Source organism: Eretmochelys imbricata, chromosome 2 (genome assembly GCF_965152235.1).
Source record: "Eretmochelys imbricata isolate rEreImb1 chromosome 2, rEreImb1.hap1, whole genome shotgun sequence".
Taxonomy (NCBI): domain Eukaryota; kingdom Metazoa; phylum Chordata; order Testudines; family Cheloniidae; genus Eretmochelys; species Eretmochelys imbricata.
In genome coordinates, this window is record NC_135573.1 from 195,657,466 (window position 1) to 195,670,790 (window position 13,325).

General features: G+C 39.8%; 1 protein-coding gene across 2 annotated transcripts in view; it reads right to left on the reverse strand.

Annotated features, from left to right (window-relative positions):
- Positions 1 to 3,590: 3,590 nt before the first annotated feature.
- Positions 3,591 to 13,325, reverse strand: part of RBMS3 (RNA binding motif single stranded interacting protein 3) — a 547,537-nt gene continuing 537,802 nt past the window's right edge. For both annotated transcript variants that reach the window (XM_077809306.1, XM_077809305.1), the window contains 2 exons: positions 6,064 to 6,144; positions 3,591 to 3,722 (listed from right to left, as the gene is read on the reverse strand). In XM_077809306.1, the coding sequence (XP_077665432.1) occupies positions 3,591 to 3,722; positions 6,064 to 6,144 (213 nt within the window). The remainder of the gene's footprint in view (positions 3,723 to 6,063; positions 6,145 to 13,325) is intronic.

Sequence of the window (13,325 nt, forward strand, 5' to 3'; positions counted from 1 at the left end):
ACGGTGTCATCTATAATGCTATAGTTAAGGGATGGTTATTGCTGCTCTTGTAAGCCTCCACGTTTAGGGATTTACAGCTCTTCTGTAAGACTTCTCTCCAGGTGGAAACTCGACATAAGAAAAGCCAATTGTTTTCCTTTTGCCAAATTTTAAAATATTCAGTTAGGATTTTTGGGGGGTTGTTTTAACTCAGTATATATATTTTTAAAATAAAAGGACCTTAATGAATCAGAGTGCTTTCCCATATAGCTTCCTTTCTGGGACTATATCATTATGTGAAATAATTACAGTCAGTACAGTATTTTAAAACAAAGAACAGACATTTTCAGATAGCGACAGTGGAATGTAATATTTGCCTATTTCCTTATGGATTTTCGGAAGCATTGACCTATTCATCTATTCGTTGGCATTCTGTACCTGTGTACTTAGGGGGCAACTGGAGGCAATCACTCATAGTAGGGTCCTTGCTTCTTGTCAGGAGGAGGGTGATTTGAGAAATCTTCTACTATGCTTCAGAGAAGGCTCCTCAGACATCACCCTTACACAAAGACTTGGTGGTTCCTGAGAGGTAGCCACCCAAATCACTGATCTGTACATCCTATCTCCTACCCCATCAGAGTAGTTCCTTACCTGTGTCAATGAACCCCACACTCTACAAGCTGACCAACATTTATGCACTTAGGACCAAAGTTTTTGCCACTGAGTCTTCAGCATTCCCAGCTAACTCATAATTTGTGTTTGGAATTAGCCCTTATGTAAGGGGGAATGCATTGCACAGGAGTGCTATGTTTGTATGCCTGTTTGTATTGTGGTTGTTTGGCCATCCCTTTTCTTCCAGAATTTCTTGTGTTCAGTTTTAATTCCCCTTTTCAGCTGTTCAGGTTTTTCTTCCCCTATATACAGCCATTCAGGTTGGACTGCCCACCTTCTGTGATTTTACTGCCTATCTAAGGGCATTATTTGGATTGTTGGCATTGCTCTCATTAGTGTAAGTGTGTTATGGTGCGTTTCCCTGGAAAGTTTCCTGTGGGACCTAAAATCTGTACTCAAAAAAGACTGTTTCTCCCAGGTAGAAGCATCATGCTTTCTTTAATCTGGTACTGGATTTATCCTTCCAGAAAACCCGAAAATCTTTCTCTCCTACTTAAAGCCTGAGAGCTGCTGTCCAGCAAACAGACCTTTTCCCAGAGGCAAGAGGGTGGAGTTTCTGAGACAAAACAGTTCGATCTAATTTCACTTTCAAGATTTCACATTTTTATACGTTAATTTATAAGATTTGCATGGGACAGAGATACCTTTGGTCTAAAATGACTGAGGTACCTTCCTAATGAAATGGCGTATTCTGCTCAGAGCTAAAGGATAAGGAGCCAAATTAATCCATGGTATAATTTGCTCACATTACTGGGTTTATGCTGGGGAATATTTGACTAGTGTATCAGCCTTAAATTTGAATGCACTAAGATGAAATCACTATTAAAAACCAGTCTCACAGGGTAAATGAAAGAATGTCTTTCCTGGCCAAGAAAGAGAAAAATTTTCACCAGTTGTCTAGTTTACACTTACCTACAAGGCCAGTACAAAACCTTTATCACACCCAGTTCAATTTTAAGATACTCTTATCCATTTGTTGGTTGTTATTTTCCAGTTAGTTCACAGAAAGATAAATATAATTAAAGAAGTGATTATAACGTCCCTCCCATGAGTTTCTAGGAAATTCTTTTATAAGTTCTGCATATGCCCTTGGCTATACAGGATTAGAATCAGCATCTAATCAGGTTAATTACTTCCTCTCCACCACAATGGAAATTATTGTCTTATACTGGCATCGTTTTCATTATTGTTAAATGTGCTTTTAAACTGAAAAAATATTTATTCAATATGATCTTTTATAACTGTTGCTTTTGAAAAATATTTTAACTTCTTTTTAAAGTAGAAATTGCATTCGCTCTTTCTGTATCGATCACCTCCCAAGTCTTGGCATTTGTAACCACAATTTGAAGACACAGAAACAGCTGGCATGTTTCAGCAAAAAAAAAAGAAAAACAAAACAAAAAGGAACATCCAGATAGCCTGTAGTGTACCTGCCTACGTGACTCAAAAAGAAATTCCCCTAAATATAAATACCAATGCCATAAGAACAGCATCTGCTATCACAGCCATGCAATAGCTGAGTATGTGAGATGAGGGATATTCTCAGAGAAGATGGGAATTTTACAGTGGAAAAATCCAGCAGCCATTTCAAAGAAGAGCTACAATCCCTCCAATATAGGCAAAAGTCCAGCAGAAACTGCCCCCAGCTACATGGTGGGGGCTTCTGAACTTAAGTCTTTTTGCTTTTAGGCTTAAGGGAAAGGGAATTGGACAATGAGAATGGTTAGTTCAAAATCTCTTTAGAACACAATGATCAGAGCAGGCAACCAGCATGGAGCTGTCATGTATATTTTTCTCTTGACCCATTATATTCTCTAAGTAGATTGCCATTATTGATTTCTATGGGTATTAAAGAAAATGATGGCAGAACAGGTACACAAACATACTGTGCCTCTGAGTACATGAGATGTATAGAGAAGAGGTGTGTGATTGGGGCAAATTCTGCAGCAATGAACAATACAGATGATGTAAGCTACACATTGGGTATATGTATGCTGGCCAGAAAGTGGGTGTAGTGTACCTTGCACCAGTTTGGCCTTCCGTTGGTGTGGAAAACAAGTGCAACTTAACGCTGAGGGGTCAAAAAGGCAGATGAAGCAACCAACCAGATGGATAGATTTTTATTCTGTTTCATTTCTTTTACTGTGCCTATCGCCATGGTATCTGAGTACTTTCCCATGATCTGTTAAACAGGGTCCAACATATGTCATGTGAGGATCCTTCTTCATTTCATTCTCCTGGGTGAAAACTGTGTGTGAATGCTTTTTTGTGATGTGCCATATATTTTCTTTGGAAGGCCAAGGCAAAAAAGAGAGTACATTGCACTTGGGACAGGGGGTTGGGGTCGTACATAGTAATTTATGCTCTGTCTTCTACACAAATAACTTCACCCATCTGAGTAACAATTCCATTGTGGCACCGGGGCAGAAGAGGTGAGGGCTGTTTTGTTTCTAGAACATGAGGAGCTTTTTTTAGGTACCCTTGGCTTAGCCATTAAGTGCATTGAAAACAAGGTCAAACTTTGAACTTGTGGTGTTATTCTATGGGAGCAAACGCAGTGAGCAGAGGTCAGAGGTAAGATAAAACAGCCCCCCTACCTTTTCTTGAGGTTGACTTTCCTGCAGCACCCCCTTCTGCTCTCTCACTGTGCAAGGGACACTAGTTTTGCAGTACTTTGTCAGTTACATTCACATCCTCAAAAACTAACAACCAGATGTGGAACTTATTGCTCCATTTACATCACTGCAGAATTTGAGCTGCAAAATCTGTTTGGGATTTTGTCCAGTGTGCTGATTGCTGAGCCAACGTCTGGTGTAAAACCAGAGCAACTCCACTGAATTCAATAGAGCTACACTGAATTTATACTATCGCAACTGAGAGCGGAACTTAGTTCTCTGTATTCCAAAGACAATATCATATATGACTAATCACAGTCTTACTTACTTAGACTGTTGGTAAGAATATGCAGGTGCATGTTCACTGGATGTTTCCACTGTCATCTGTTGCTGTTGACCACTGGCTTCCTGTGATGAAGATGCTACTGTCTGCGGAGAAGTCTCAGCAACGACACCCTACGGAAGCAAATAGGGACACAAAGGTCTTACTGATATTAATCACATGAAGGTGTTCAGCACCATCTCACCACTTCTTTATTTCTGTGTATCGGTACCATTGGTCTGCATTGTTGAGAGTGTCTGAGGTAACAGAAACCACATGTGGAATGACATAAATGCTATCAATTTACAAGGAGATCTGGCCTGGCAATGAGAAACAGCCTCAATTCATAGAGTACCTGGAGCACTGTGCTCTAATAAGCAGTAGTGAAAAATATCTACACATTATGGGGGAAATCCCAGCCCTGCTGAAGTCACAATGTTTCCATTGACTTCAGTGGAACCAAGATTTCACCCTGTATATGTTATTTTTATTACATACGCATGGTTGATCTGTTTTTACCACCTCACTTACACTGACTTTACTTTGGTCTAACTTCTGATTTACGCTGGTGTGAGAGCAGAACCAAGTCCCACAGGATTTTGCAATATATACTGCTGTAACACACGGTGCAGACAACTTAGCACGCTTTGAACAAGTGTATTTGCATTGATGTAGTGTTTTTATTTAGAATGTTTTCTCTTTTAATATAAATTTAAGACAAACTAAAGATTTTACCTAATAGGACGTTGCACTAATGAGGCTTTGAGGCATATATGTATGCATGTATTCTACATTATATGCATTTGCCTTGAAAACCTGCAATTATAGTGATTTCACTGATAATTTTGTTTGTCCTATTTTGGCATTTTTTAGTTTTTTACATTTCTATTGGCTTGTGAAATTAGCCATATTCTGTTTACTTCTGTGCTTGTGTGCATCAACCACGTCAACGATACCCAGCAGCGCTCTTCTGGGATTAGAATGTGGTAGTAGATGGCACCCTGTAGAGCCAGAAGAGGGAGCACAAAACACCCAATTATCGGAGTCCTAGATAAACAAGGGGTGGTGCCTTTTAAATCTCTGTGACAGAGTGGTCAATTTCTTTTTCAAAGGTACCTAGAGTCCACTGCCTGCCATGCTGACCAATACTGGCTCACTGTTTCCTTGTAAGCTCCCGTCTATCTGCGTCCATCTGTTGTCTCTTGCCTTAGATTTAAGTTGTAAACTCTTTGGGGCAGGGAACAGCTTTTTGTTCTGTTTGTACAGCACCTAGCACAATGGGGTGCTCGCCCATGACTAGGTGCCATGGTAATATAATAAAATAATAATTGCCAGATTATAGCACATTTTGCGGCAGGTCTTCTACTTCGTTCCTTTAATAATTAATAAGGCTATTCAAAGTAGTCATTATGATATATTTACAGCAAAATCTGATTTAGGGTGAAACTGATGTGATGAAGATTTAAATAAGACCAGCTGAATAGGACAAACAAACAAACAAACAAACAGTAGGGACCTTTCCTACCAGGTGGTAGATCATTTGGTATTCAGAGAATTTGAAGCTATGGAGATGGGGAAACTATGGTGGATCCACTTGACTGCGGGCGGAGAAGTGCCAAAACAACTGCTCGAAGAGCATCCTCAACTGGCCAACTCATGGAGCAATAATAGCACCACTCCAGAGGAGAGACAGCCGAAGACTAAAATATTGAGACAATAGTGCCCCTCACATTATCACAAAGTAGGGGAGAAGAGGTTAAAAACAGAAAGAAGAATACAAATTTAAGAGTAATAGCATCTTTATTTCCCAAGCCTCCCTCTTGTTGTGTCAGATGCCCTTATGAAGATGCACAGCAGTGGAGGTTGGGCTGAAGTGCTCCCGGCAGCTTGTGCTCTACAGGGTTGAGTAAATACTTACTCATTAGAATGTCATCAGCATGACTCAGCCCCAAGGAGGGAGAGAGCGAATCCTTCCTCAAGGATGAAAAAGCACTCAGTCAGTGCAGCATCCTCCACGTCTGTATGTACAAGAGGAAGGTTTCCATTGCTCAATCACTTTTTCTGGTTGCTGTATGTTTTCAGCAGTTACCTACACTCACTAAGGACTGCACCAAACCCTCTTGCCATCTTCTCTTCTGGAATCTCTTTGGGTTCGTGGTTTGCTGGTTGGTTTTGTTTTCCTGCATTTTCCCATCTCCCTCCCAAATACATGAAACATCAAGAATGGTTTATTCCATTTCCTATGCACAGCAAAACAAATGCAAAAACAAGAGCTCTTGCAGATCTTCAAAAAAAAAAAAAAAAAGGAAAGAAAAGAAAAGAAATTTGAAGTGCAATCCCAAATCTAAGAGCAGCATAAGGTCTGGTTTGATAGAGCAACATTAGGCCCTTCTTGATATACAACAGGTTCAATGAGGAATAGGTTTGTGATTTGTCACCCCTTCACCCTACTTGCATGAATGGAGGTAAACTTACTTCAATGGGGACAGCTGTTGCAGGCACAGGAGTGTACTGGGGAATGTAGGTCCCTTGCATAGGTGCAGCAGCAGTCATATACTAGAATAAGTCAAAGGCACATTTATATTAGAAACAGAAAACCACAATACAACCACAGATGACTGTATTAGAAGCATTACACAGATTTGGTTACAGTACAGAAGATATTGGTTTGTATACACTGTATGCCACACCATTATTTTTTGCTAATAATTTTACTTAATGGCAGAAAATTGGCAATTAAAATCATACATCGTAACCTGCTTAGCGATGGCACATATGATTGAAAGCAACACCAAGAGATCACAGTATACACTGCTGATGGATTTGGATTTTATTATTTTGTCATATGCTTTATAACTGGAGAGAGTCCTATTTCTACATATGAAGAAAATACCAAGGAGACACAACAACATCTCACACACACAGTGATTATGCAGAAAAGTCCCAGGAAGCTCTTGGAATCCACATTTTTAAATGATACCTACAAAAAACAAAGAAACTTAGGGCTGAAATTAGCATGCTTCTTCCACACTACTCTTTAAGCCTGAACATGGGAAGAATCAAGTCTGTGGGGATACGAAGATCAGGAAAGATCAGATATCTGAGAGTTTCTGCTTTTTGTACTTAGAGGCACTAACTAAATTTCCTTCTACATATGAATTATTTTTAATATCCGGGAAGCCTTTTTAAATATCACAAAACTTTGCCAAATTATTATTCTGTCAACATACAATACTAGCTTCTTCTAAGATATTCTCTCGCCCAAGCACTACAGGAAACGAGTCCTTAATTATAAGTGGATGTGAATTTCACCATTGGTACAGCATTATTCTCTTCATGCACAGCATTGCTTAAGCAGTTCTTGACTGAATGCACCAGATTGTTCAAATGCTCAGATGTCGTATCAGTATTAAGTTGTCAGATCTAGGCATTGTTCTTACCCAGTCCTATCTGTATACTTGGACAAAAATCACAGAGTATGCCCAATCTCACAATTGTCTGGATGGCACCTCTAACATGTTGTCTCCAAAGATGCCCTGGAGATCTGAACCTACCCAGGATGTATTTGATGGGAGAGGGAGGAGGAGGAGGATGGATAGCTCAGTGGTTTGAGCATTGGCCTGCTAAACCCAGGGTTGTGAGTTCAATCCTTGAGGGGGCCATTTAGGGATATTGCAGATTGGTCCTGCTTCAAGTAGGGGGTTGGACTAGATGATCTCCTGAGGTCCCTTCCAACCCTGATACTCTATGAGTTAAAATGAGTTAAACAAGACTGGAGGGTTTCTGGATGAGTTAGGAGGTGCTTGCAGGATTTTTTCCACTGATTATTGTGAAATACACATTTCAAACTCTTTCTCAGCTCACCTTTAAATTAACTGTGTTGTTTGAAATGTCCACAGCAAAACTGCAATATGAGAATACAAAGAGGGGTGTAACAGATGCACTGCCCAAGAAATGTTTGGGGTGCAGAAATGGCACATACAAGAATACTGAGGGCAAAATTCCACAGTCCTTGCTTAGGTAAAAGTCCCACTGACTTCAGTGGAAGTTTTGCCTACATAAAAACAGTGAGTAAGAGTGAAGGATATAAGCTCACATTAGTGGCACCACATTATGTACAGTATTTGTAAATAATTATAATGAAATTCACTGCATCTTCCTTGAATATGGCCAAAAAGAGACAGGAGTGTCACTCATCCATATTACGTCTGCCTCCTGCCACAACTTCCTGATATTTTTTTGTTTCTCTTCAAAAAGATAATTGTTACAGATTGAGGAGTTCAGGGTTTTCTTGGTCAATGTCGATTAACCTATGACATTTAAGACAAATATCCCTGTTGTACTGCAGCATATAGTAGGGCTATTCTCTGGCCATGAGCATTAGTCACGAACAAGAATATTATTTGAGCGTGAGCCCATTCAGCTTCTATTTCATTCAATCTGCTTTGTAACGCTGCTGTCATCTGGTGCCACCCTATATGCTTGACAGTATTCTTCCAATTTAATTGTTTGCTTTTACGTGAAGTACTGACTCTCATAGTTCCACCAAGCCTGTTTTAAATTCTCATTGAAGTTTGTTTCTCTGAAGCAAATTATTTTTAAATTAAAAACATCTATGTAAAGAAGAGAAAAAAAAGCAGTTCTAGGCAATGTTGTTTTCTTTTAAGTTCTTCCTGGAACCCAGCAGAAAATCAGCATATGTGCTCTGAATCACTAAATGTGACTATCCCTATCGTCATCTTAGTTTGCACACAAATAAACACATAACTAAATAAAGTCCTATGAGACCTCACAAAATTATTAAAACACTTTTAAAATCAGGCCACTTTATTTGTTTCAATATCCTTCAGTAATGAGTTTCACAGGACACGTATAGGAGGTATGCATGAAACATTTATTTTTATTAGTTCTAAATGCACTGCCCTTTGGAGTACAAGAGAATCAGGAGACTATTCCCAGTTCTGCCACTGACTCATTGAGTGACCTTAGGTAAGCTCCTTTGTCTCTCCATCTATCATTTTCTCCTTCTGTAAAAAATACTTTTCTTTTAAGTGCTTTGAATTCAATGGATAAAAAGCAAAGTGGGCCAAATTCACTGATGGTTTAACTCCACTGACAGAAATTGAGCTATACTGGCAGAAATTTTGGCCCCATAAGCATTAAGTGCCAATCCTGCACACAGATGCACCAATATATATCTTAGGGCATGTCTACACTGTGGAGGTAATGTGCTCTCCTGGGGTGCATGTTGCTCGTTAATTGGTCCATGAAGATCCTGCTAGTTTATGCCAATGGTTCCCTAGTGTGCTTTAACATAGTACTGTTTTAAATGGTACTACATTAAAGAACAGTAGGGGATGCTTAGGGCACACCAGCAAGGTCTACATGGACCAAATAATTACAACACATTAGTGCACTTTAGAAATCACAGCCCCCATAGTGCACACTGCTTCTCCATGTACTCTGACTCTTAGATTGCTGCTCATCTGTTAGCCCCTCACTACACATATTCACCAGAACCATCAGCTATCTCTTAGTTACTTACATGGCACCCATTACCAGAGTATTTGAGCACCTCATAATCTTTAATGTATATGACCTCAAAATACCCCTGTGACTTGGGGAAGTGTCATTAACCCCATTTAACAGATGGGGAACAGACAAACACTAAGTTTGTGCCAGAGAACAGAATTAAACTTGAGTCTCCCGAGACCCAGGTTAGTACCAGAACCACAGGACCATACTTTCTCTCATCAAGGATCCCATGTGGACCCCTTAATGCCCACACACAGTCCCACTGCTTTCCATAGGACTCTGTGCAGGTGTTAGGTGGGTCTGTTTACCAGACTGGAGATGAAAGCAAGGACTGAGTGACTGTTTTTCTAATAGTATAGGGGGAAAGGTCAAAAAGAGAAACTGATCAATTTTTTCTCTGCCCACCATCCTTGGGGTTACCTCAATCAAGGCCACTCTGATTTCTCTCCTTTCTAAACTAGATAATCCCAAGCACTTTAATTTCTTGTCATCTGTGCTCTACAGTTGGTTAATCTCTGAAAGTGACTGTAAGATGGCACTGAGGAGGTTTCACGTTGACTTTGTCTGAGTAATTTCCATACTAGGGGATGGACTGTGTCCACTGATCTCTTCCTGTATTGGGATGGGACCTCAGCTCTCTCTGACACATCATATGCTTCTTCTCCTAAACCTTACGGAGTGTGGTGGGCTAACAGGTGGGCTCAGACTAGTGCTAGCTACCTTGGGGAGTGGGGAGAGGTGGAGTATAAAACTTCCTTCTCTCCAGCCTCACAGAAATTCTGAAGAAAAATGGAAGTTGTATTATCTTCTCTGCTCAAATTCATGTGTGGTTGGGATTCTGCATTAAGAGTGTTCCTGGAGGTAGCCATGGCTCAGGGGCTCCCTGGTGGTCCAGCTCCATTGGATTTCTAGAGGCCAGAGCTATACCAGAGTCACAGGGTCTCAATGTAGCTGGTTTCCCATGGGTCCTTGGAAATTAGCATAATTTGGAATAGGCACTGATGTGGGGGAAATCTCTGCTAGGAGATTTGCATAGAGATTTCCGCTACTTAAAGCCACTCTCACATATTTTACTGCAGGAAGTGGGAAATGAGTGTGAGATACACACACACATTTGTTCAGCTTGTAAGTAAACAGATGAATTAACTAAAAGGAAAATGAAGTTTCATTGCTGCCAAAATGAAAATAGGAATTGAAAATCAAATGGTTCTCCATTTTTCTCACGTGCCATCATCTGGAATGGAGATTCTGCAATTGGAATGTAGTTAGTCCATTCTGACTTGTGCATATTCAGCAGAATGGCTATCGCTCACTGTCCCAGCACTGTATTGGCTTTTTGACAGCAAAATGAATAGCAACTCTAAGACACCGGGAACAGTAAAATAACGTCGGTTTGGCGCAATCATTTTTGTGACTATAACTATATTTTAAAGACGGATAATTTCCACCACGAAAGAGAAACAGTGTGGGCAGTGCTGATGCTTCTGATTTCCCTTTAAACTGCTACTGTTTTCACATACTGCACCCAGAGCACCTTTGGTTTGTGCTCACCCTGTGCAATATTCTAATGCACATCTCAGGATGTCTGACTGCTTAATTTCAAGTCTTGCTTATTACAGACACCAATTTAGCTTTGATTGATTCCTCTCACACTCCCTTCTAGGGTTTTTGTTTCTGTCTGAGGACACAAAGTATAGAGGACAAAAAGTCCCAGAAGTCTAACAAAATGTAAAGAAATATATACCTTTTACACCACATAGTTTTACGACATTTGAGACTTATCTATTGATTTGCTCAGAATGTTTATAGGTCTAGTTGTTTCTTATATTGCAAATAGAAGAAGCCTGTTGGACATGAAGAGTTAACTCTCTTGGACACAATAAGTCTCAGGATGTGCTACATCGTGAAAGCCGAACAGGGATGGGTGGCATAACAATACTGATCATATTTCCCAGGTTCACACATCACGACATCAGAGGAATTTGGAAAATACCAACTAATATCTATGTTTAATTATATTCTAGATATAGACTCTGTAATTTTTATTCATACTGAGTAGTATTCGTTCATCTGAGTAGTCTTACTATGGTCAATGGGACTACTCACATGAATAAGTACTACCTAACATGAGTATGAGGAAGTACTTATTCACGTGGCCTTTAGAAAGCAAAAGAAGTGTGAAAAACCCACCTTGGTTCTTTCATAGCTGTGGGTCTGTTTTACAATTATTTAAGGATCAAGAAGATACAGTGAATCCTGGGAAGATCTTTTCTCTCACTGTAACAATTTACATGCTCACCACAATACTCAGATACTTTTTAGTTGAACTCAGAAACAAATGGAGGAACCTATTCTCATTTTGGTGAACACTTACATGAGTACAGTCCTACTGAAGTACACTTAAATGGGACCACTTGTATGAATAAATGCTAACCAGTCTGACTCATGTGAGCAAGGGTTCCACAGTTTCACTCTTCGTGATTATCTGTGCTGTGATGAAATCCACATCGTGTGTGTGCTGGAGTACACTGATAATAGTTAGCTTTTAGGATCCACTGAATGAATGCCAGCTCTTGCTTACGATCCAAGAAGTCTAGACACTGCATCAGCAATAGAGCTACGTGAAAACATTTGTATTGTTGGAGGAACTGATGAAAGTCACACTGTTGCTGGATACATTTTAACCATAAATTTCTCCCTCTGGGGAAAATCGCCTTCCTGCCTTAGAATTCCCTCCCCGGCACGGTGCAAAAGCTACAGATTCCCTGAGTCTTGTGAACCTTGCTGGTTCAGGCTTTAACAAAATATAGAATAAAATCCCTTCTCTTTGGGGCATTCTGCCCCTGGGTTCTACCTTCTCATCTGGGAGTTCCCAGTTCCCTGATGGATTAAAGTATTGCCTCACTGTATGCATCCGATGAAGTGAGCTGTAGCTCACGAAAGCTTATGCTCAAATAAATTGGTTAGTCTCTAAGGTGCCACAAGTACTCCTTTTCTTTTTGTGTTCTTCCAGTCTATAATTCTGGCAAGATGGAGTTGTAGTTCAATGGAATACAGCTCCCAGCAACCATAGCATCTGACATAACATACAGAGACTTTCTGATTTTGGGGCTCAACTCTAGAAGCCCTACAGAGCTGTGGACTCTGCAATTTTTCTATGAGTTTTAGTGATAATTTTAAAATTCCCTATTAAAAAGATGTGAGAAACAAAAATGATGATTTTTATATATAGCTGTATTTCAATATTTTTCTCCACAGTTATAGTGGTCTTAAATACAATATGATTTTGTAAGATAAAATTACCATAGCGTAGCCAAGAATAGCATCCCTCATTCAACAGATCTCAGTCACTGGGCTATCTCATTCATTGTTCAAGAAGAAACCAGAAATCTTTAGAAGATTTCAACTCCCTTCCCTGCTGCTCATTAATACAAGGGGATTTACAAACACCAACTATCACGTCCCTTTCAACCTTCCTAATGAGATATTACCTAATTCTCTGAGCAAGTTAGATCAAGGTAGAGAGAAGAATACTCTCTAGTTCCAAACTAATCTCCTTTACTCTCCATGAGCTCTAAGTATCCTTCACAAATCTTTACTTTTGGAAAACAGAGCAATGAAAAGGTGTTAAAAGAATAGTGCAGATGAGCTAAGAAGTCCCTTATACAATAAATCTTTTTAATTTCCCAAGCTCAGGCCTGCTACTGAAGCAGAGTGAACAGCATTTTTCAGATAAAGGATATTTAATCCAGGTGGAAGTGAGGAAGTGAATTCAACTAGATTGCTACACATAGCGATGAACCACACCGGACTCCTCATTGTTTTTGTGGATACAGACTAACACAGCTACCCCTCTGATACTATATAACTACAATCCTTTCTATTAATCCCTGAGGAGGAGGAAGCCAAGACTGTTAAAATATTTTCAAGTTAAGTGTTCATCAAAAATGTTTCACCGGAAATAACCAAACCTGGGTTTTCTGACGTGGCAGGTTTGAATTTGCCTGTTTATTTCTGTAGCGTGTTACCGATCTTTTTGGACAAGCAGCACAGTGCCTTCTCAATGCTAACAGCTGATGAATGTGTCTCACGGAGGCTACCTCCAAGAATCTAGTCTTAAAAGACGTAAACTACTCTACCCCCAATAAGCGAGTTTCCAAGCAGTTTGGATGAATTTATTGTTAAGACAATGTGAAAGAAAC